Source organism: Adiantum capillus-veneris, chromosome 18 (genome assembly GCF_014529385.1).
Source record: "Adiantum capillus-veneris isolate H3 chromosome 18, ASM1452938v2, whole genome shotgun sequence".
In the NCBI taxonomy this organism is placed as follows: Eukaryota; Viridiplantae; Streptophyta; class Polypodiopsida; order Polypodiales; family Pteridaceae; genus Adiantum; species Adiantum capillus-veneris.
This window is the reverse complement of record NC_140948.1, coordinates 101,396,682-101,421,037: the sequence shown is the minus strand read 5'-3', so window position 1 is coordinate 101,421,037 and position 24,356 is coordinate 101,396,682. Positions and strand designations below refer to the sequence as shown.

The 24,356-nt window shown below is 44.3% G+C and overlaps 1 protein-coding gene across 1 annotated transcript in view; it reads left to right on the top strand.

Annotated features, from left to right (window-relative positions):
* The first annotated feature begins 4,626 nt into the window (after positions 1–4,626).
* The window catches only part of LOC147436100 (uncharacterized), a 45,265-nt gene continuing 25,535 nt past the window's right edge, over positions 4,627–24,356 (top strand). Inside the window, exons 1-4 of the mRNA XM_086488999.1 lie at positions 4,627–4,844; positions 4,977–5,121; positions 5,483–5,536; positions 5,613–5,704. Of these exons, the coding sequence (XP_086345125.1) occupies positions 4,684–4,844; positions 4,977–5,121; positions 5,483–5,536; positions 5,613–5,704 (452 nt within the window). The 5' untranslated portion in view covers positions 4,627–4,683. The remainder of the gene's footprint in view (positions 4,845–4,976; positions 5,122–5,482; positions 5,537–5,612; positions 5,705–24,356) is intronic.

Below are 24,356 nucleotides of genomic sequence, written 5' to 3'. Positions count from 1 at the left end.
GGTTGGGCACAACAACAAGGGCTTAAACCCAACAATGCCCCCCTCAATGCTACCCAAACCACTCACAATGCGCTAAGTATAGACCATGGGCGAGTTCAACAAAACCACATGAAACAAAGAGTAGAAGCCCCCCCCCCCCCCCCCCCCCCCCCCCCCCCCTCCCCCGACAACAACATCAGGGTGTGTGTACTTCTCTCGGACAACAATCAGAATGGGGACAACAAGAACTCAACCAAACTAACAAATATGGGAGGTCTTACCACTTTTCTATGTGGTAGTGTCTATACCCATGCAATCCTAACACAAAAATAACTAACATTTGACAAAATCATAACAAATGTATGACACAGAATAGGTCAAAACAATTTTTGAACTTTGCAGATGTTGATGTATTAAGAGCAAGAATACTTGTGGTTAAAAGCACTTGAGAATATCCAGATTGGAAATCCTTTGTAACTTCAAGAGCTTTTGGAGGCATGGTAGCCAAGAATGCTTCAACTTGTAGAATTTTTGGTAATAATTGATATGTCATAAATCTGACTTCTCAAGCACCATAGCTTCATCTGCATTTTGGGATGCACAAGCTCCAAAGAAAAAATTGAGGGTGATTTAATAGGTTGTTGTTTTGTCCAAACCACATGCGCATGCCATCTCCCACTTGTTGGCAAGTTCTTGCAAAAACTGTAGCGTTTCAAAATGCAGGTATAGGAACCATTGCCTACCTTGAGCCTTGATGTAACCACCACCACCTTGATCGTTTCAGAATGGTGTAGATAGAGTGCCGCCTAGGAGACCTTTCGTAGCGTTTTAGAAAGTTGGAGTTGCAAAGGTTGTGCTTGTTGACCTCAACCTTTACTTGTGCCACTAGATAGTGGTGTTTCAAAATGCAGTTCAAGACTGCCGCTACGGTCGACCACCAATGCTTGCAGTCTTGCAGTGAAGTTGACAACAAAAGATGGCATTTTGAGAGTCTATGCCCACCATCCCTACGACTTGCGCATGGGCTTTGATACCAATGTTGGGGTTGCAGCTATGGTGGATGGCAACACTGCAAAACCATGAGACTATGATCATGCAGAGAGAAGAGCAATGAGAGAGAAAGAAAGAGAGAAACCATAGCAGAGTTTGATTGACAGAAGTAAAAAACCATGTTATTTTTATTACCGAAGAAGCTCTTACACACATATATATAGAACTTGGACTAATATTACCCTCTCCTTTTACCATGAAAAAGTCCACAACAAAGAGTGTTCTCCATCTGTTAGCTAACATGGCATGATCCCACATGGATTGGACATGACAACAAGGGCTTGAACCCAACAAATAGTGGTAGAACTTTAGGTACCCCCGTAGGGTTCACTATTAAGACTGGGTGTTTAAGCATCTACTATGTACGGGAAGAAAGAATAACCTTGAAAAGCTCTGATACCAATGTCAAAGTATTAACAATATAACAACTAAAAAATGGAGATTGATTTGCAATCAATCACCTTGTGTATAACTAAGCACATTGTAGCATAAGATTCAATCACCTAGTGTATAGCTAAGCACATTTTAGCATAAGATTCAATCATGCACGCACACATGAATTGAAATACAATGTGAGAGTGTGTGTGTGAGAGAGAGAGAGAGAGAGAGAAAGGAGAGAGAGATTTTGACACCAAAATTTATATTACATGTTCTCTTCAATCGAAGGGCATTTGATTACTTACAATGCTGATAACTTTTCTTGCTAATCAAATTAGAGAGACTTGATATGTAATTAACCATAGGACTCAATCTCAAGGCCTTAAACATCTCACGTGATAAGATCTACGAAGATTAAGTAATATCTCACGTTGGAAAAGAGCATTAAGAAGCAATAACATGTTCTTTGTTAATTAGCATGAGTAGTATACTTAGCCATGTAGACTCGTGTGTGTGTGTGTGTGTGTGTGTGTGTGTGTGTGTGTGTGTGAGAGAGAGAGAGAGAGAGAGAGAGAGAGAGAGAGAGAGAGAGAGAGAGAGAGAAGATGATGATGAGCTTTGAGAAGAGCATGTAGACCTTCCTTTAGACGAGGATTGCATGGAGCTTCAAGAGCTAAGAAGATAGAAGTACCTCTGCTCTCTCCAATGCAGTCCCGCAGAAAACCAAAAAAACTTCCCTTTTTGCAATCCTCAAATTGAAGAACTTTGAACATGAAAGTTGTTCATCTCGTCATTTCCAAAAAGATACACGATCCATTTTTTGATAAACATCTTCTTTTTCGACACAAGGCCTTTGAGATGCAGTTTTCTATTTTTAGAACTACTCCTTTTACATTATATCTTGCATGGGAGGGTTGTGGACCACATCCGTATCTCCACATAGCTTTAGGTTTTCATGTATCAATAATAACTCCTTAGCTCCCATTCCCACCTTCTTGTTAGCCATACTAGCAAGTGCCCACTTTTGGAGGCTTTTGGGATTTGTTTCGGGCTCTGGACTCGTAACTATCCCGTTTTTGTCTCGTTAGATTTCGGTTGAATCCTTATTGAATTCCTTTGGCACTTTTATAAAATGAATTTACTTTCTAGAACTCTCAAGTCTTGAAATACATTTTATTACCCATTTTGCATTATTAGTCCTTCAACTATTTTTTATTTTCTCTCACTAGAATGGCCAATTCTAAAATGTGAAAATCATTTTAGTAGACCAAAAATGAAATTTGGTGACAAGATTTTCATTTGAAAATGGACCAGATTTGTTCCTCTTTAAAGCCACTCTAGTCTTCATCACTTCCCGTCTTAGAGAAATCCTCATCTGTTCACATCTAGTGATAAAGACTACATATGTTCCTATTTTTAGCCACTTTAGTCTTCATCACTTCATCCCTCCATGTGATCATAGAAAGCCTCATCAGCTTGTGTCCACATCTATTGATGAAGACTACATATGTTCCTATTTCTGGCCACTTGTGACTCTAGTCTTCATCACTCCATCCTTGAACTTTACCTTGACCTTGGACCTCATCTAGTCCATTCCACTGTGGGGGACTATCAATAGGAACTTTTCTAAAATTGAAAGCAAACCACACCTAGAGATCATCTTTCTTTGCAAAAACTTGACGCTAGACTGTCATATTGAGGACATGGCAACAAAAGAATACCTCTCCGCCAAATGCAAAATCCAAGCTCAAATCCAAGTTCCATTCTGAAATGAGACTTTTTGGAAGAGTGAGGTTTTTGACTGCTTATGGTTCCAATGATGAGCTTGGCATAAAGATCAAAACTTCTTGTCACATCCTTCACTGCTAGCTTCCTTGCCTTCACCACCTTCACATACAATAATTGGGAATTCTTCACCATGAATGCCTGTGAGTGGAAATTCATATCCTTCAATGAATAATGTGGCCATGAGTATCTCGGGATACCAAACTTCTTACCCAATGGAATAGGTTCATCGATGCTAGCACATCTATGGTGTCCACATGATGCTCTAGTGACCCTTGTTCCAAAATATCATCATGGATTTTCTTTCCTTTGTCAGTAACTTCAAATTGTAGCACAAGCTTTAAGGATGCATACAACAGAAAGCAAAGGCCCCATTTAAGTGCTACATCTCTTCGAGAGATTTTTCCTCACATTGTAGCCACTATAAAGTGGCTCTTTTTTTGTAGAGCATGCCATTTGCCCCATCAATCAAGTGTTTATTCACTGTCTGCATCTGGGACACACATGAGAAAAGGCTTGCAGTGCAACTTGCTCCATCATTTTCCCAGTTAATAATCTAGAATTAGGCATGGAGATCTACTGTGTGTGTAGTCCTTGCAATAACTATGGGACTCCTTTAGCAGGCTTACAACCCATTCAAAGACAAAGCCCCTCGAACTCCGAAGCGGGATGTAGCACAGGAGCATCATGCAACAACACATGTTGTCGTCGGTAGCTCCAATCCTAAGGATGCATGCACACATAGTTCATCTTCATATGTTCAAATAGAGAAGATCTTCCCAAGTTTGTCGACCCACGTGCTTTGAACATACAATGTAGATGCTTCTTTCTTCGTGCTAGCAACAATGTGTAGAGACTTGAGTCCTTTGCGTTGTTTTAAGCTTTTTTGCACATCCCACTTGTGCAACAATCAACTTGTATTTCTAGAAAAAAAAATATCTAGCACCAATCCTGGTCTGCCAATTGGATAAGCTTTGCCACTTGGATAAGCTAAGCATGCAAGCTTCTTGCAAACACTCTTAGACAATCTATCTATACTATTATAATGGGGAGGGATTTCAGCCCCTCCCCCTGGACATGTGACAAAAGAGCTCACTCTGACAAGTGTGCACTCGTGCCCGATGACACAGGAGGGGGGAGGGAGAGAGAGAGAGAGAGAGAGAGAGAGAGAGAGAGAGAGAGAAGAAGAAGAAGAAGAAGAGAATTTTAACGTCGTAGGAAATCATCCAAAGAGACCTTAAAGATCTATCCGACGAGGAGAGTTGAACTCGAAGACTCAAGACTTCGCACACACAGAGAGAGAGAGAGAGAGAGAGAGAGAGAGAGAGAGAGAGAGGATTGTTTTAACGAAGAGAGAAATCGAAGGCAGAAAAAAAAGCAAAAATTAGCTCAAAATTCCGTGTTGGTTTTAGAAATGATTTTTCCCGAACACTGCGTCACAAGATCATTGAAGTCACTCTTTGGCCTGAGGATCGATGCGGCACGTGAAGGATGCATAGTTTGCAGATGCCCGCGCGACAGATACTGGGGACCCCATTCCTGAACACCCTTCCCGCGTTTCCTCTTGGTCTGAGCAGCTCGTCTCTGCTCAGCTCTCATCGCAATCCATCTCTTAGAGCGGTCTCGGAGGCATATGGAGACGTGGGCTTTGGGTACACAACTATCAGTCACAGAGAGAGAGAGAGAGAGAGAGAGAGAGAGAGAGAGAGAGAGAGAGAGAGAGAGAGAGAGAGAGAGAGAGAGAGAGAGTTAGTTAGTTAGTTTTGGGTCATGAATTTGTGCAGTTTCTCTTCTTCCTGCGCCTCCACATTGAACTTGTTGTCTGGGGCTAAAATCGACTCCCTTGCTACCCCCAAGTGGAGACGAGTGCTTTTAAAAGTCAGTGGAGAAGCTCTCTCTGGTGATGGGCAGCAGAATATAGACCCTAAGGTGATTGTCCCAGGTCCTTCTTTGTGCTTTTAACCTGGTATTACTGCTGTTTCATGGTATTACTGTACGGTTTGATCTGATGTCTCCGAGTGGGTAACCCGTTCAGAAAATGGATGAAGCTATGGCTTGCCATTATATTTGCAAGATCTTTTATCAAATTACATCTCAAAGATTTGTCAATAGTTGCAAGAGTGGGTTTTTGGGTGCAACAATGTTTGAATTTTTGTACAATTCAATGTGAAGTCTTAGCCTTATCCATATAGAGAGGTAACTTGTTTGCAGGGTACTGGTTGGATTAATGAGTTTTGAATTGTTCGCGTTTCTCTAGTAAGTAGCAATCTGCTTTATCTGTTTGTTGCAGATTACCATGTCAATAGCAACAGAGATTGCTGCCATCACCAAGCTGGGTATCCAGGTAGTCATTTTGAGAGTGCAGGATATCTATGTAATTGTAATTTAATACAAGAATCAACAGAGCTATGGTCATGCAGGTGGCTGTTGTCGTGGGAGGAGGAAATTTTTTCAGAGGTTCCACTTGGGCAGGTGCAAGTGGACTGGATCGAGCCACAGCAGATTACATAGGGTAATGCTCAACCTCTATGAGGAAATGTTTAGGCCAGATGGGATGTAGGTCCTGCTTTTCCTTTGCTTCATTGGTCACAGGCTACATTGATAGGTGCGACGTTCATTGTCAGGAGTATGGAATGCACAAAGGGATAGCTACGTGTATGGCTGAGATTGGGGCAGCTATTCCAGATGATTGGTATGTAGTGCTTCGCAGGAGATGCCTATGCCGTTGCAGGATTGTTGGTTGGGCTGCTTTGATCCTCAGTGTAGGAGATGTAGCTAGGGTGGATGATATCGTAGCTTGGCCATGGTGGGGCCCGACGGACTGCATGCTCTTTTTGGGCCTGGGTTGGATAGTCTCTATAGTTACGAGTATCTCGGGGTCGCTCGGATGCTGATTACTCCCCATCCACGAAGATAGCGAGGTTGACTATTGTTGCAGCATTGTTCTTTTCTCATTGATCCCATGAGGATTGGCTCATGGAACGTGTAGGGATTAGGTGGACCCCAGTTTCAGTGTCAGAGGGATCGCTTGCGTAAGGAGATTTAGAGATGCCTTGTGGGTGGTATAATTGATATTCTTATGCTTTAAGAGCACCATCTTTGTGAGAGCCGCATTCGGCGATGTGGTCGGATTCTGCGTGGCCACTATGAGACAATTTGGTCAGCTGCTTTTGGGCCTAGAGGCATTCAAGGAGGGGTATGTATGACTATTGTGGACTCATGGCAGCATGCCATTATGGACAGAGGTATTAGTGTGCCAGGCAGGGCCCAATGGATTACTATGCATGTTCATGGGTGCCTCATGTGCTTTCTGAAAATCTATGCGCCCAATGTGGCAAGTGCACGAGCTGAGTTCTGGTCACACATTGTAGAGTCTTTGCTACATGCAGAGTAGTGGTGTGTTGGGGGAGATTTCAACATGTCGAAGGATCCCTCATATAGGATTGGAGGTAGCTATGCCACTGTGCACAGGGCTGAGTTGGTAGCTTGGGAGCGTTTATGTACGACCTTGAGGATTTCAGATGTTGGGCAACATGCTTGCTTTGTGCGGCCCCCATAGAGCTTATCTTTCTCTGGCTCTGACTGCAGAGTAGGAGGAGTGAATCTATCTTGGATAGATCGCTTCCATGCGAGTGACCGCCTTTGTGACGTGGGCGGATCTGTTTACATTCTGGCAAGGACTTCTTTCTCAGATCATACGCCAGTGATTCTCACTGTGACAGACAGACAGAGAAGTGGGAGTGCGATGCTACGCATCTCCGAGAGGATTTTGCTAAATACAGAGCTCAAAGAGAAGGTGCTGGCACTTTGGACAGAGTTTGGGCACTTAGGGTACCCCTGCTAGCAGAGTGGCCATTGGACTTGCTGAGCTTAGTCGCTTCGTCCTTCAGGAGTAAGCAACCTGCTTGGCTGTGGCTAAGGAGGAGGAGAAGTGGCTCAGACTAGGCATTACTTCCTTATACCGGATGTAGGAGCGCCACCTAGACAGTCCTTGGTTAGAGGAGCAGATGTAGGATGCTTGACTGGAGCTGACCACCATTGAGGAGCCGTGCCACGAGTTGCCCTTCATCGACAGGCATCTCAGTGGACCCAGGTGGGCGACAGAGTTACTGGTGAGTTCTATGAGGGCCTCGCCATGCGCGCACCACTGTTAGCCAATTGAGGAGACTTGACGGGTCAGTTGCTGCTGAGCTTGAGGATATGTGTGCGGTTGCTACTGACTTTTACTGTGAGTTGCTTTTAGTCGAGCCACGGGCACAAATGCCTTGCCTAGCTACTAAAGAGATGCATCAGAGACTAGAGATGCCTCTCCAGTTGGAGGAGCTTCGTGAGGTCCTCAGGGCTCTCCCCTGAGGTAGCTGCCCAGGGGAGGATGGTTTGACGCCCAATTTTTTCTTGGAGTAGTGGGATCTGCTTCGTTCTGATCTATGTAGCGCCTATTAGCACATATTGCACACTGGTGAGATGCCTGACAGCATGCGTGAGGGTCTGATTTACCTTATTACCAAGGAGGGAGGCTCCTTGGATGAGATTTGGCAGTGGCAGTCTATCACTATTGTCAACTTAGCCTACAAAATCTTAGCAAAAGCTCTGAGTTTGAGGATTCAGCCGCTACTTGAGAGCATTATATATGAGACACAGACAGGTTTTGTCATGGAGCGCAGTATCCTTGACAACATCTGTACCTTTTGGGAGGCATGTAACAGGCTTGTACACTCCAAGCGAGAAATCATTAGCAACACACGAATAAAAACTTCAAAATTATTGAACTTTAATATAGATAGATAGATAGAGAGAGAGAGAGAGAGAGAGAGAGAGAGAGAGAGAGAGAGAGAGAGAGAGAGAGAGAGAGAGAGAGAGAGAGAGAGAGAGAGTGTCGACATGGCCCGGTGGAGTTCCGTGCCCAGAGTTATTGGCCACAAACTTTGGCGTCCCTTTCGGTATTTTTTTATTATTAATCATTGCAAAGTACAACTCTCGAGGGACCTTTGCTCTCAGCCTTTGCGTCGGCTCTCTTAAACAGTACAAGGGATGCCGAAAGTAGAGCCCCAAAAGCAATCAGTTCAAAAGCTTCAAGTTCCAAAAGCATCTGGCCTAAAACTGGCGCCAAAAGTTGGCAGTGCAAATCGTGGAATTCCGTACAGTTTCCACGTCAACATGTTAGCGCAAAATGCGGGGTTGCCCGTACGGCCCGCCGCGACAGCAGCCTTTACACGATCTTTCTTTTTACTATTTGTGTCCTCGGACGGGACCCTATAAGTTGTTCCAACTTATAATCTTTAGATCTTGTCAATTTCCGGGCGGATTTGCCACGTCATCATTTTGTGACATACCCCCCTCTTGAAAGAATTGTAAATTGCCCTCGATTATGTTGCAAAAAGAGACATGCCATAAACCAATTTAGTAGACACTTACTTTAAGTACCAAGTCCCGACGCACTAGACGACACAAATCTTGCACTTGCACAAAGACGACAGTCACTGAACATTTACATCATATTCAAATCATCACATAAATATCCACCCAGATCTAGGACCATGATTCCTGGCAACGTGTTTAGCAATCGCATCTAGATCCACACTCGACCTCACCGCTGTCGGATTAACTAATTCTTTTTGTGATCATGGATTCTCAAGACCAAAATGCTGCAGTCCTTTCGTCAATGATTCCATCTTTCAATCTTGCACTCAAACACAGTCACATGTGAGAGTACACATAAATCAGATCAATCTCGGGAATTCTCGTGTCGAACTTCTTTTATAAAGTCTTCTAGCAGAAAATTGTCAGCCCATCGATATAGCTGGAATCCAAATGAAAATCAGTAACTTTATTCCATCTGGGTAATCTGTGACAAAGGAGCGGAGTGACTCTCCCTCTTGTGCAGTCCCGTTTGTCACAAAATGATGACGTGGCAGGACTCCTCTGACAACAGTACGAACAGATGGCATGGCAACACGGTGACCTGGCAGGCTGTACGGCGTGAGGACGTGGTAGAACTGTACGGACACCCGGATTTTGCGGTGACATGATGACGTGGGAGATTGTACAGATTTCAGCGTTTTGTGTTGATTGCTGACGTGGCAGTTGTACGGATTTTCCTAAATCACGTTGGTGCTTTTTGCTGGCAGATTTTGGGAACAGTTGCTTTTAAGACTATTTTGCTTTTGAGTTTGAGGATTTTGGGGCTCCGCTTTTGGGCATCCCTTGTAAGAATAAAAGAGCCCTAAGGGCCTCACTCTTCAAAGCATCTGGATGCAGAGTCTGAGAGCAGAGGACCCTTTGGGAGCTGTACTTTGCTCAAAGATTAATATAAAAGAAAATTACCGAAAGGGGCGCCAGTCTTTGGGGCCAATCTCTCTGGGCACGGAACTACGTCGGGCCGTGTCGACCAAATTGAAATGTGATTTTAAAGTTGTGTAGTATTTTAAGTGATTCTCTCTCGTGTTGCGATAGATTCTAGACTTAGGGTGCCCAAGTTTGTTACAGTGATATCATTGCGATCAGGTCTATAGAGATTTTCGCCTCAAGCACTGTCGTGTGTAAGTAGTCATTTGCCTCGAGCACTGTCATGTGCGAGAATCATTGAACATTCACCTCAAGCACTGTCGTCTTTGTACAAGTGCTAGATGTGTCATATCTAGTGCGTCGGTACTTAAGAGCTAGTGTCTACTAAACTGTTTTATGGCTTATGTCTGGTTTTACAGGCGTAATCGAGTGCGATTACAATTCTTTCAAGAGGGGGGTATGTCACAAAATGATGACGTGGCAGGACCGCCCGGACGACATTACGGACAGATGGCGTGGCAACACGGTGACGTGGCTGGTTGTACGGCGTGATGACGTGGCAGAACGGGTTTCACGTTGACATGATGATGTGGCAGACTATATGGATTTCCGCGTTTTGTGCTGATTGCTAACGTGGCAGTTGTACGGATTTTTGTAAATCATGCTTGTGCTTTTTGCTGATAGATTTTGGGAACAGTTGTTTTTGAGACTATTTTTCTTTTGAGTGTGAGGATTTTGGGGCTCTGCTTTTGGGCATCCCTTGTAAGAATAAAAGAGTCCTAAGGGCCTCACTCTCCATAGCATCTGGATGCAGAGTCTGAGAGCAGAGGACCCTTTGAGAGTTGTACTTTGCTCAAAGATTAATATAAAAGAAATACCGAAAGGGGTGCCAGTCTTTGGGGCCAATCTCTCTGGGCACGGAACTACACCGGGCCATGTCGACCAAATTGAACTGTGATTTTAAAGTTGTGAAGTATTTCAAGTGACTCTCTCGTGTCGTGATAGATTCTAGACTTGGGGTGCCCAAGTTTGTTACAGTGGTATCACTAGATTCAACCGTGTTGATCCACGGGATCTCTCGGAGTAGTCGAAGCTAGACCAACAACCTCAAGGTAAAGTTCCAAATCTGAGGAGTATCTGCTAGGTCCTCCCTCCATCCTCTTCGCATCCAATGCCGGATAGTTCTTGACTACGAACCGCTGTTCACTTTACCTTTCACTTTCCTTTCCTTGTGAGCTAGTATGTGTTCCGGAACGAGTATCTCCTCGCTCTCTTCCACTTTAGGTTGCTCCTTAGGCTCCCTGTCGAGACTGACACCTCACCCTTAAAAGGTTTCAAGAGACTCACATGAAAAGCATTGTGAATCTTCCAAGTATTTGGCAACTTCAGTGTGAAGGATACATCATTTATCTTCTGTTGAATCTGGAAAGGCCATAGTACTGCTTTCTTAGATTCAGAAAAAGCCGCTCCTTTCTCTTTCATTTCCTTAGGCGTGCCTTCTCAAGCCGTAAGAGCAGCTAATCATCTTCCTTCGACTGAAAGTTACGTCGATGTCTATCAGCTGCCTTCTTATGCCGTGCTTGAGACTTCTCAAGAGCCTCACGAACCTTGGCTAAAGGAGTGTCCAAATCTCTTGTATACTGATCCGCTTCAAAAAATTTATCTTGGGTGTGGGGAATTCTCTGTTCTACTAGCTGATTCCCTTTTCCTTTCTTTCCTTGTGCCCTGGGATGTGTGAGTAGCTTCGCTAGCTTTCCTTGTCCATTGGCACGCCAGTTTCACTCATCGCACCTTTGAGTCGCTCTATCATCTGATCCCCTTTCTCCGAAATCCTCTGATGGACTTGCATCTGGTTCCCTTAGTTCATCGGAACATTCGGATGTGCTACCATCTGATTTTTTCCAGAATCTTGTGATGAGTTGTTACTCGCAACAAATAGCTGTCCTGTATGGAATAGCCTGCGACTAGCTCCCCACGCTGTATCCAGTGAAAGATATCTGCAAAATCAGGATCGGCGTATTGATCAATCATATCTTTGAAGCTTGATGTATCGCGGACATAGCCAAAACTAAGGGCTTTCTAGACATGCATCTGCCACTAAATTCTTATGTCCCTGAACATGGACTATCTGGAAATGAAATTGTCACAAAGTGATGATGTGGCTGCCCAAAACCCTAATTCTGATGAAAACCTAACCCTAAAATCCAAAACCCTAATTTTGTTGAAACCCTAATCCTAAAATCAAAAACCCCAATTATGTCCGAAACCCTAATTCTATTGAAACTCTAACCCTAAAATCAAAAACCCTAATTTTGCCCGAAACCCTAACCCTAAAATCAAAAACCCTAATTCTGCCATAACCCTAACCCTAACCTAACCCTGATTTGCTGACGTGGCCGGCTGACATGTGGCCTGCTGTACGGACACCAGCGTGATTTACGGAAAGAAACCCTAATTCTGCCATAACCCTAACCCTAAATTAACCATGATTTGCTGACACGAGGCCGGATGACACGTGGCCTGCTGTACGGACACCAACGTGATTTACGAAAAGTTGGGCAGATTTTGGCTTTTGCCTTTACTCAACGCAAGAGATGAGAGAGAGAGAAGCTTTTGCTTTTATTTTATAAAAGCATAGAAGAATGAGAGAGAAAAAGCTTCTGCTTTATGTTAAAAGCTTTTGATTGGATAGCTTTTTGGAAATTGCTTTATTTTATACGCAAGAGAGAGAAAGAGCCTTTGCTTTATTTATGGGCTTTTTGATTTTCAGCTTTTGGGGCTCTGCTTTTGGCACCTTGTAACTTAAAATATGTGAGCAGGCCTCTCACAACTCAGAGCATCTGGACGCAGAGTCGAGTGCGAGCGCCTGCCCGCACTCTTGTACTTTGAACTCAGATTAATATAAAAAGAAATACCGAAAGGGGCGCCAGTCTTTGCGGCCAATACCTCTAGGCACGTGTCACGAGGACGTGGCAATTGCTAACCTTAGTTGTTGGTTTCTTTCCAATGATTTTTGTTTAATTTTTGAGACCCTCTTTTTGAAGTTGCAAATGGTCGGACATTGTATGGCCAATGTGAACGGTAGTTTCACCCGCAGACGAAAAGTTGGTCGGCACTGGAACTCGTAAAGTAAAAGGATGTCTAGGCTCAATTCAAGATCATGTAGGTCCCCCCGTCGCACTTAGCAAGTTGGTGGATACTAGGAAGTGAACTCAATAAAGGCATAAAGTCAAGGTGGGATCACCAACAGAAAGTATTCGACAGTTGGGCCACATTGCAATTTTGGATGCGGTCCCAATGAGGATAGATGGTCAGAAAACTAGTGGGAGCCCAACGGAAGCATCTCCTAAAATTTAAAGAACTACTATTTTGGGCCATGAAATGTGTTCGCTTCATTATCTCCAGTATGACTAGGGGAACATTTTACAACTCTGCCGCGAAGTCAACTGATGCACCAGTTGAGAGATTTTTAAGCGGGAATCCCAATGCGGGGAAATTGCATGCATGAGTGCCAAGTGGCACTTTTTGGTCAATTTACCAAGTTTGGGAGAACAAAACTCGTAAAACTGACTCTTTGGAGCAATTTTGGAGGTTGATAACTCTGATTTTCAGCCATCTCTCTCCATTTTTGAGCTTTTCATGACTTTACCTAAGACTAAGGAGCTCATTTTCAGCATTGGAAGGCATCAGATGCGTGTTTATAGGGCTGTTTTGCTGCGTTTTCAGCGATACGCAGGTATTGGCAGCCATGGAAATCTCTCCCTTTTTGCATCTATTTGTTCACAGATGCATTACAAGTTAAGGACAGAAGAGGGGGGCCTCGATTTACGTTGGGGGGATGCTTCATTGAGAACTGGTCACAGGTTAAGAGCTATGGAGTGCTTTCTTTCCCTCCCATGTACAATGTGGTGCTAGGAGTGATGCCCTGCACACTATACACTGCTCTCTCTCTCCCCTACGTGCAGTTATGTGATGCCCCATAAGAGGGCTCTTCATTTGACTGATGTACAGCTGTGTGGGTTCATGCTTTTGTGCTGAGGCAAGAGTCTCCTTGAGTAGGAACAGGGGTAGCTAGCTGCTACTCCAAAGCAGGCATCGGTGAGGGTCATAACCTCACCGTACAGGTGCGTTTTTAGCGCTGTGTTTGCGCTGTAAATTGACTGTTTTTCAGCCATACGGACGCGAGAACCATTGGGAATAGTGCCCCACTGACAGAGGACAGTCAGGGGACTGTTTGGGGCTTAAAACAAGGCAAAAACCAGTAAATACAGCATGCTAAATTTACTATTTTTGGGCAGGAATCAGAGGGTTTATGCCAGTGGAAGTGAGTTCCAGCAAGGGAATTGGTTTCGCGCAAGTTTTGGGGCTGTTATGTTGCCGAAATTTGGCCAATTCAAGTGGTATCTAGTTGGATATAGACAAAGGATTCCCAGGACTCTACTTTGTAAATTTACCCTCTCAAAGAATAAAGAAATACCGAAAGGGGCGCCAATTTTGGGGCCTACAGGTTGTCGGCGTCTGCTCAGGGCATTCTAGCTTCCAAGCCATGTGTGTATTCAAGTGTTAATTCCCGTCGCAGGTTCTTTTTGCAAAGTGCTCTGTGTGTGTGTCTAAAGTAAAGAATTTCGGGTGAAAGCCAACGCCTACAGCCCCACGGGCCGGTTTCAAGGTTCCATTGCCGGGATATCAATCACTTTTTCCTCAAAGAGTGAGCCTGGATTGTTTTGGGTAAAGACAAAGAGTACAGGAACGCGGGATTACACTATGGCCGACAAAGGGAAGGACATTATGGAAGAGGGTTCCTCTTCACAGGACAGACATAAAATTCCGCATGTACGCGCTGCTAAAAAGTGGTCAAATTAGGGCTGATCTTCTGCTGCGTTTTTAGGGTTTGCAAGTGTGAACCAAGGTGAGATAGGGAGAGGTCTCACGGTGGTAGATTGGCCACTAGATCTCGTGCAGGAGTGATGTGGGTCTGCCAGGTGACACGTTGCTTGCCGATTCTCTGAGGCGATTGCTTGGATTCTATGACGCATTGGTAAATCATCTTGAAATTTGAGCTTGCTTGGTTGTGGGTGGTACATCAGTGTTGTGGAATTATGCTCGTTTGCAAAGGCAACAGCCTTTTGCACAGGTAAAAAGTTAAGGGACAGGTTGCAAGATGCTATTTGGTGAAGTTCAGGAACTATCCACCTATGGATGCAAAGTGGATGGAAGAGCATGAACTGTCAGAGTCACCAAATGTATTGCAGCTTTACCTTGAAGCCTGTGGGTTACAACCTACGTATGCCCCAACCCAACGTGTGCAAAGGAGGGGTAATGATAAAGCTAGTACATCTAATGTACATATGAATTCAGTGTAATAGATGGAAATGACAAAAGTATGAAGGTCTCATTAAGTCATTTGTATCTATGTGTTACGACCTTTCTTGCGGATACATGGGATGATAAAAGAGTGTTGATAGCACAAGATCAATGGCATGTATTTATGGTATGCAATCGAGGACGTTTGCGATTTCAAGAGGGGGGTATGTCACGAGGACGTGGCAACTGTTAACCTTAGTTGTTGGTTTCTTTCCAATGATTTTTGTTTAATTTTTGAGACCCTCTTTTTGAATTTGCAAATGGTCGGACATTATATGGCCAATGTGAACGGTAGTTTCACCCGCAGACGGAAAGTTGGTCGGCACTGGAACTCGTAAAGTAAAAAGATGTCTAGGCTCAGTTTAAGATCATGTAGGTTCCCTCGTCGCACTTAGCAAGTTGGTGGATACTAGGAAGTGAACTCAATAAAGGCATAAAGTCAAGGTGGGATCACCAACAGAAAGTATCCGACAGTTAGGCCACATTGCACTTTTGGATGCAGTCCCAATGAGGATAGATGGTCAGAAAACCTGTGGGAGCCCAACGGAAGCATCTCCTAAAATTTAGGGAACTGCTATTTTGGGCCATGAAATGTGTTCGCGTTGTGAGCGGGATGGAAACACACAGAATGCCTCTATAACGACCCGACACACTCTCTTGGGAAGATACACACACACACTATGGGACACCACTCGACTTACACAACACACCTGGCCGAGACAGGGAACACACCTATGGAGTGAGAGGAGAGAGACTATCCATTTATCCACTCCACACAGAGAGACACACACACACACAACCAAAAAACTCAGCTCAAAAGAGGAGAACTTCTGATGTTTAGATACAAATGAGCTTGGGCCAACACCAATGGGGCAAATAGTTTACACAATATGGGTAAAAGATACAAGATACAATCACAAACTGGAGCAGAAACTTCGCTCATAGGAGAAACTTACACAGCCAAAACAACAAAAAAAGAGGGAGGAATTTGGCAAAAAGGACAGCGCCATCGCGTCCGGAACGGCCCAGAACCCCAGTCTACAATGTCAAAGTGCTCAAATCCGACCTCGGATGAGCAGTTTACGGCCAAAACAGGCTCCAAAATGAGCAAAAACACACCTGCGGCTGTTCCTCCTCTCTTCTCCACGTTTTTTTTGGTCCTCTCTCTGTTTTTTCAGTTCCCACACTTAGCTTTTTTAGTTGGGCACCCTTGGCCTTTTAGATGACCTCAAACGGACCCCGAACAGGCCAAAAACTGACCTCGCAGTGCATAGTTGTCACCTTTTTGCATCATCCGCACACCTGGTACTCATTTCTTTTCAATAATGCGTCTCGCAACCACGTGAAGTGGCCCCAAAAAGTGGTCCTAATGATGACCTTTCTGCATACCTCTCACAAGAAAACACCCACGTTGTGTCCGTATTCATCCACGTGCAAATATTGACCCCGTTCGACCTCCTGACGCCACTCGATGCCATCTGACACACCTGCTTATCTCATGTCGTCGGCCCGTGGATAGCTTCCTCGAGAAGTTTTACGCGCTACCAACTCCTCCTTATTGTAGAAAAAACACACTGGTACTGATAATAGTGAAAATCGTTGCACTATGTACACCCTGTCCTACCTGTACACACGTGGGTCCCACGTAACCACCTGGCTATGGAAATTGGGCAATCCTTTATTTGATGCACCATGCATGTATATGTACATATGCGCAATCCCTTGTTCCAAAAAACTCTTGACATAATTTGCCCATCCCCTAGCTTGCTAGATCATTCATGATCAGCAGCAGCAAAGAGAGATATGAGACTCGCCGCATCACAGGTCTCCTCATCCCGCACCAACACTGCTTGATCCATAGACAACTCATCTTGCTCCACCATCATCAATCTAGCATGATATAATTTAAGACGCAATCCATTTACCCTTGACTTATGTAGAACACCATCCAAGTTAGCCAGCTGATATGTGCCATTTGGAAAACACTACACTACCTTGAAAGGGCCTTCCCACTTAATTTGAAACTTCTTTTGGAAGGTGTTGTCTAGCTTACTGTTGTAGCGCAAAACCAAGTCATGTTTCTTGATACCCTTACTTTTGACCTTCTCATTTATCTTTGCCAAAGCCTTATCCTACATCTGCCCATAATGCTCCAATGCGCTCATCCTATCCAACTGGACCTCTTGTAACTGCAAGAGCCTCTCTTTGAATGCATCACTAGGCGGCCCAAGCAACTTCTCTAACATCTTGACCGCAGGCAACTCTACCTCCACAGGCAATAGTGCTTCCTTTCCACACACCAAATGAAATGGAGTAAACCTTGTACCTGTCTTCACCGAAGTACGATAAGCCCATAATGCACTAGGCAATTCCAAATCCCAATTCTTTCCTTGGTGCTCTGTCACTTTAGAAAGAATTTGAATTTTGTACCAACTCACCATTGAATCTTTCATTTAAGCCATTACACTGCGGGTAATAAGGAGTGGTATGCTGGTGTCTAGTCTTCATCTTTGTGCATAAGAAGTCTAGCAGTTTAGCTCTAAATCCTGGCCCCTTATCTGAAAGTAGCTCTAATGGCACCCCAAACTTGCAACATATTTCATCATACACAAATTTTGCCACATCCTTTGCAGTGATCTGTTTTACTGCTATAGCCTCTGCCCATCTAGAGAGATAGTCCACTGTCGTCAAGATATAGCTTTTTCCCCTGCTTGTGATAGGTAACGGGCCTATTGCATCAATCCCCCACTTTTCAAACACATCAAATGCCATAATGGTTTTTCGTAGCTCTGGCTTCAACACTCTCTTCCCAAATGCTTGACACTTATTGCAAGACCTACACCAATGGTGAACATCCTTGTGCAAACTAGGCCATACATACCCCTCTTGCAAAATCTTATGCAAGGTGATCTTTAGAGCAAAATGGCCACCACATGCGCCTTCATGATTCTCTTCCAACACTCTATAAAGCTCCTCTCGCCAAGGTACACGTCTCAACACGAGATCAACCCCTTTCATGTATAAGACATCACCAATCAATTTGTACCTGTATGCTCTACGCACAAAGCCATACTTCTTAGACTTCTGAATCTCCTTTGGAATGATTCCTGTTAGCAAAAACTCCTCTTCTTGAGCCAAACTTTCCCGGCCATGATAAAGAGGTAAAGTGGTCCTCAACACAAATAGCTCCCCAATCATGCCTTGAGCTGCTTCATGTGCCTCTCCATTTAGAGCACGTTCAATGTGTCTGATGATCCATGCTTCGAACTTTTTTAACAGGCCTTTAATTCTGAAGCACATTTCCTTCAATGAAGTGTTCTTGCTCTTCCACACCCAGCACTTGCTTCACCACTAACAAGGCATCACCTTTTATGCTCAACCTTCGAACCCCATGCTTCAAACAAATGTGTAATCCGGCTTCCAGAGTAGCATATTCAGTCTCATTGTTACTATGAGCATCCAATTTAAACCCTCTTGCATACTAGCTTCCCCTCTGGATCATTAAGTGCTATACCCCCTGAAGCTGCACCATGGCTCTTTCTGTATGAACCATCAAAGAACAACACATGTGCATCGTTGATCTGTGGCACTTCTTCAACTACCTTTCTCACCACCTCTTCCTTAACAATAAGGGGATTCTCCTTGTAGGTCAACAAATCAGCTAGGGTAGCCCTTGTACTATCTTCCACTAGAAAAGAGAACTCAAATTCTTGCAGCTCAATTACCCATTTCTTGACCACATTTGACATGTTAGTGCCATTAATTAATTGTGGCAAAAAGGCATAACTCGTCAAGAAAACAAAAGGTCGTGGTAGCAAGTAATGACGAAATCGTCGACAAGCAAATATTACACTGGCCATCACCAGCTCTACTTCCGAGAATTTTCTCTCTGCTACCAGCTTCACACGGCTTGCACAATACACTGGCCTCATATAATGGCTTCCCTTCCCCTTTTGCAATAGCATGGCTCCAATGGCATCCTCCCCTATTGATGGATTTACATAAAACACTTGCTCCCAATCAGGAGCCTGCATGGCTGATAACCCCCCTAACACCTCTTTCACCTCTTGAAACACTTCTTCACACTTGTCATCCCATTGCAATGGATCATGCTTTGCCACTTGTTGTAATGGATAAAGAATCTGAGAAGACAATGGAATAAACCTTGCCATGTACTTCACTTTGTGTATAAAGGTTGCCAATTGCTTCGTACTCGTAGGTGATGGAAGAAGAATAATAGACTTAACCTTGTCTGGATCAGCCTCAATGCCATTTTCTGACACCATGTGGCCCAATAACTTCACCCTTGGCTGTGCTAGATGACATTTCTTTGGATTTAGTTGTCCTCCACATTCATCATATCGAGCCAATAGCATTTGTAGCTTCTCATGGTGTTCATCCCTACTGCTATAAACACAGAAGTCATCCATAAAAGCTTTAACACAACTATCAATGAATGGTTCCAACACCCAATTTGCTCTCTCTTGATAGAAGGAAGGTCCATTTGACAACCCAAATGGCAATACTGTGTAGCAATAGCAGCCCCATGGCGTAATAAAAGTGGTCTTTGTGCGGTCTTTAAGAGCAATCTTCAATTGAAAATAGCCCGAAAAACCATCACACACACTGTACCTCTCATAACCTGCCACTGAATCCAAGATCTGATCGATGAATGGAAGAGGATATGGGTTCTTCTTAGTGGCTGCGTTTAAGGATTTAAAATCTACACAAATTCTCAACTTCCTATCCTTCTTTGGACTGACTACAACTGGACTCACCCATTCTGTGGTCTCCACAGGGACTATGAACCCTGCCTTCAACAACTTGTCCACCTCTTCTCGCAAGGCTTCCATTTGCTCTTGACCCATCCTTCTTAGCCTTTTCCGCACTGGCTTAGCATCTTCTTTCAGCTCTATATGCATCTCTTCGTCCTTGAACCCTCTGATCTCTTCATATGAAGTAATGAACAAATCAGGAAAACTAGCCAGCATGTGCAAATATATATCCTTCTCCATAGCTGAGAGGTCTCCACTGATCATTTGTGTCATCAATTCCTGCTTCTTTGACAACTCAACCTTGGTTTGCATCAGCTCTTCAATCACTTCATAAGGCCCTTCACTTTCATCTTCAACCTCATTCGCAAATGCAACTAAACCAAACTCCTGGATTTCTTTGTCTATCAAAAGAAATGCAACATCAGCATCCTCATCATTGCTGGTAGTGCTATCACTGTCCTCATCTGTCACCGTGGAAGAGTCTTCATGACTAGACTCATCCTCATCTTCATAAAGCTCCTCTAATCGTTTCCTTGTGTCCATATTATAAAGCTTCTTGGTACCTGTCTTTCCACAGAGGCTAATCGTACCATGTCGCCAATCTTGAACAGCTCCCATTGCACGTAACCATGGTCTGCCCAGTATAATAGGATATGCTCCCAACCCTGCTGGCATCACACGAAAATCAACCATTGCCTTTGCATCATATGCCTCCACTTCTAAGCTCTTTACAACACCCAAGCATTTTACTTTCTGATGGTTTGCTAATCTAATCCGGAAACCTGACACCCCAGCCACTGTGAGACCCATCTTCTCAACGCATGAGTGTATTATGACGCATATTTGGGCTCCGCCATCCACATAACCTTGTCCCAAATTTTTCCTTTTAAGCCACACATCTACTATTGGACAAATGTTTGGTAGCTCATCCATTGTCAACACCTTTACTGAACCTCTCTCTGGCTCTTTCTCCATTGGGTTAACCATCCTCTTCGAGTGTCGCTTTAGCTTAGGCACCATCTTTATAAGCTGCCCAAAAGTAACATCTGCCTTTCTGCTCGTCAGATCCTCCTTCAAGTCATAGCTTAATTGCCCATCCCCTAGTGGAAAATCTGAAACATGAAACTTTCGACGAGCTCTCCTTTTCCTCTTGGCCTTGACATCCTCGCCTTCATGGCTCTTTCCAGGTCTTCTTACTAGGACCTGGGGCACTTCTTCCTTCCTTATCCTCTGTGGTCCTCTTCCCAATAGGCATCACTAATGTATCCTCTAGCTTTGATGCCTTCTCCAAGGTGACTACACTTAGCACTTTTGTCTTTCCCTTTTCCTCCTTGGTCAGTCCACTGGTTCCTTCGTCTCCCTTAATTTCGATGCCATAATCATTTGACCTAGTTAGCACCTGTCTTGGCAATGGATACATGTCTCTCCCCATCCTTGGTGGCTTATCACATTGCGAGCTGATGTGACCCAACTCTCCACAATTATAACATGTGGGCGTCTGCCTCCAAAACCTACCATTGCTTTGTCCAACACCATTCTTAGGCCTTTCTTCACCTCCTGGCTGATTTGCAAACCTCCCTCGACCTCGATTATTTCCCACTTGACCTAGCATGTTTAAGCTGAGATTCTTCATCAAATCTACCACTTGCCTCATGTCTTGCCTTAGCCCATCATCTTGCACCGATGTAGTGACCACTGTTGGCATAACCTGAGTAGTAACAGGAACCACTGGTTCATGATGAACCCCTGACATGCGACCTTGTAAAGACTCTATAGGCTGAAATTCAGACCTCATGGGCAAAGACTCCACCCCTAACTGGCTCATTTTCCTCAACTTCCACTCTTTGTTCCTTGCTACCTCTAGTGCATCTTCATATGTCCTAGGCTTCTTTAGCTCCACTCTCCAACGTATATTTTCCTAAAGACCAGCCAAGAACCTGTCCTTCTTCATCATGTGAGGCGGGGATACCTGTGGTGCTAAGGCCTTGCACATCCGCTCCCATGCCAATGAGAACTTACGTATGTACGTATCTACTGGCTGACCTTCCTTTTTCACCAAACCTTGTACTTCTTGCCACACTTTGTCAGGATCTTCTATCTTCACAAACTCCACTTCCAACCCATGCCTTAGATTGTCCCAACTCAATCTTACGGGTGGATCCGCTGCACGCAACTCCTCTTCAAATGCTTTGGACCAAACTCGTGCATCACTCTTCAAACAAATTTGAAGAAGGCGTAACATCTGCGCAGGGTCATGAATCTGGTTGCTAATGCAGACAACCTCCATCTTTTCCAAAAAGTCTTCCACATCTTCATCACTTCTTCCATGAAACTCCGGATAAGAGAAAGCCATGGCTACCCAAGTTACAATGCTTTGAGAACCCCTTTGAACACACGTGTAAGAACCCAAAACTTTTGACTACCCAATCCCCAAAAACTTCAATGGAGCTCAACTTTAGATAAGGACAAACACATGCACATCAAATGAGTTTTCATAGTTGATCATCGGAATTACAACAGGCAAAGGACATTCCAAGATCTCTCATAATCTTCTTGGCCCGAACATAAAGACTATGCGTTGCTGGAAAAAAATCTTCCTGGACACATGAACATTTATCTGGATTCTTTGAGTTAAATGAAATGGAGTGAATTGAGGGCCATTTTGATCATCCATTAAAGCCAACCATGAAGCTCCCAAGAAGGCACACCTGACTTAACCTCTGATTTTGCCAAAATTTCAGCAGCATAACAGCATAAATGCCTTAAAAGACCAAAAGACCAGCCATCATAACTTGGAAAAATTTTGGCAGAGTTTCCCCAGAAGTAGAGCAGTGAGAACCCAAAATATAGACTGTATATGTATGCATAAACTGCCAACAATAGGACCCGAGCATCAAGTAGGAATCACTAGTACATAGCCTATGGCGAGGTCACGAAAAGGGTGCTCCAGCCACCTGTATCACCGAAAGGATCTCCACATTTGAGAATCCCTCAGCTCAATAAAAACCTCACGCTATCGACCCTCACACGAAGGCCAATGCAAATCGCGTATAGTCAAGTCTCAGAAATGACTATCTTCTAGACCAAGTCTCAGAAATGGCTGGGACTGCCAAATACAACCAAGTATGGCTCCACAAATGTGTACAATGGCAGTTTCCACAAGTAACGTACAATCCAGCAGACAATGCGCTCAAATAGGTGCCAAGTGATGCATACCCACAACAACTGCAAGTGACATCACTGTTAGTATATCACTGTACTCCAGCTACCTGTACCTGTGTGAATCACCTGTATCTGTACTTGTCCCTGTAACCTGTAACCCAGAATCTCGAAGCTCGAAGCAGAAGGTACTCGAAGAAGATCCTCCGTGGGGGCGCCATAAGAATGTGAGCGGGATGGAAACACACATAATGTCTCTATAACGACCCGACACACACTCTTGGGAAGATACACACACACACACACTATGGGGCACCACTCGGCTTACACAACACACCTGGCCGAGACAGGGAACACACCTATGGAGTGAGAGAAGAGAGACTATCCATTTACCCACTCCACACAGAGAGACACGCATACACACACACAACCAAAAAACTCAAGTCAAAAGAGGAGAACTTCTGATGTTTAGATACAAATGAGCTTGGGCCAACACCAATGGGGCAAATAGTTTACACAATATGGGTAAAAGATACCAGATACAATCACAAACTGGAGCAGAAACTTCGCTCATAGGAGAAACTTACACAGCCAAAACAACAGAAAAAGAGGGAGGAATTTGGCAAAATGGACAGCGCCATCGCGTCCGGAACGGCCCAAAACCCGAGTCTACAATGTCAAAGTGCTGAAATCCGACCTCGGATGAGCAGTTTACGGCCAAAACAGGCTCCAAAATGAGCAAAAACACACCTGCGGCTGTTCCTCCTCTCTTCTCCACGTTTTTTTATGGTCTTCTCTCTGTTTTTTCAGTTCCCACACTTAGCTTTTTTAGTTGGGCACCCTTGGTCTTTTAGATGACCTCAAACGGACCCCGAACAGGCCAAAAACTGACCTCGCAGTGCATAGTTGTCACCTTTTTGCATCATCCGCACACCTGGCACTCATTTCTTTTCAATAATGCGTCTCGCAACCACGTGAAGTGGCCCCAAAAAGTGGTCTTAATGATGACCTTTCTGCATACCTCTCACAAGAAAACACCCACGTTGTGTTCGTATTCATCCACGTGCAAATATTGACCCCGTTCGACCTCCTGACGCCACTCGATGCCATCTGACGCACTTGCTTACCTCATGTCGTCGGCCCGCGGATAGCTTCCTCGAGAAGTTTTACTTGCTACCAACTCCTCCTTATTGTAGAAAAAACACACTGGTACTGATAATATTGAAAATCGCTGCACTATGTACACCCTGTCCTACCTGTACACATGTGGGCCCCACGTAACCACCTGGCTATGGAAATTGGGCAATCCTTTATTTGATGCACCATGCTTGTATATGTACATATGCGCAATCCCTTGCTCCAAAAAACTTCTGACAGCGTCATTACCTCCGATATGACTAGGGGAACATTTTACAACTCTGCTGCGAAGTCAATTGATGCACCAGTTGAGAGATTTTTGTTGGGTTAAAGGCCCGTGTGCCCGGTTGCCCGTTGTTCAGCCGCCCATGTACAGCCATTCATTTACTCATTCATAATAACTATACTCATAACTACACATTGTAGTGCGAGTACCGCCCCGCC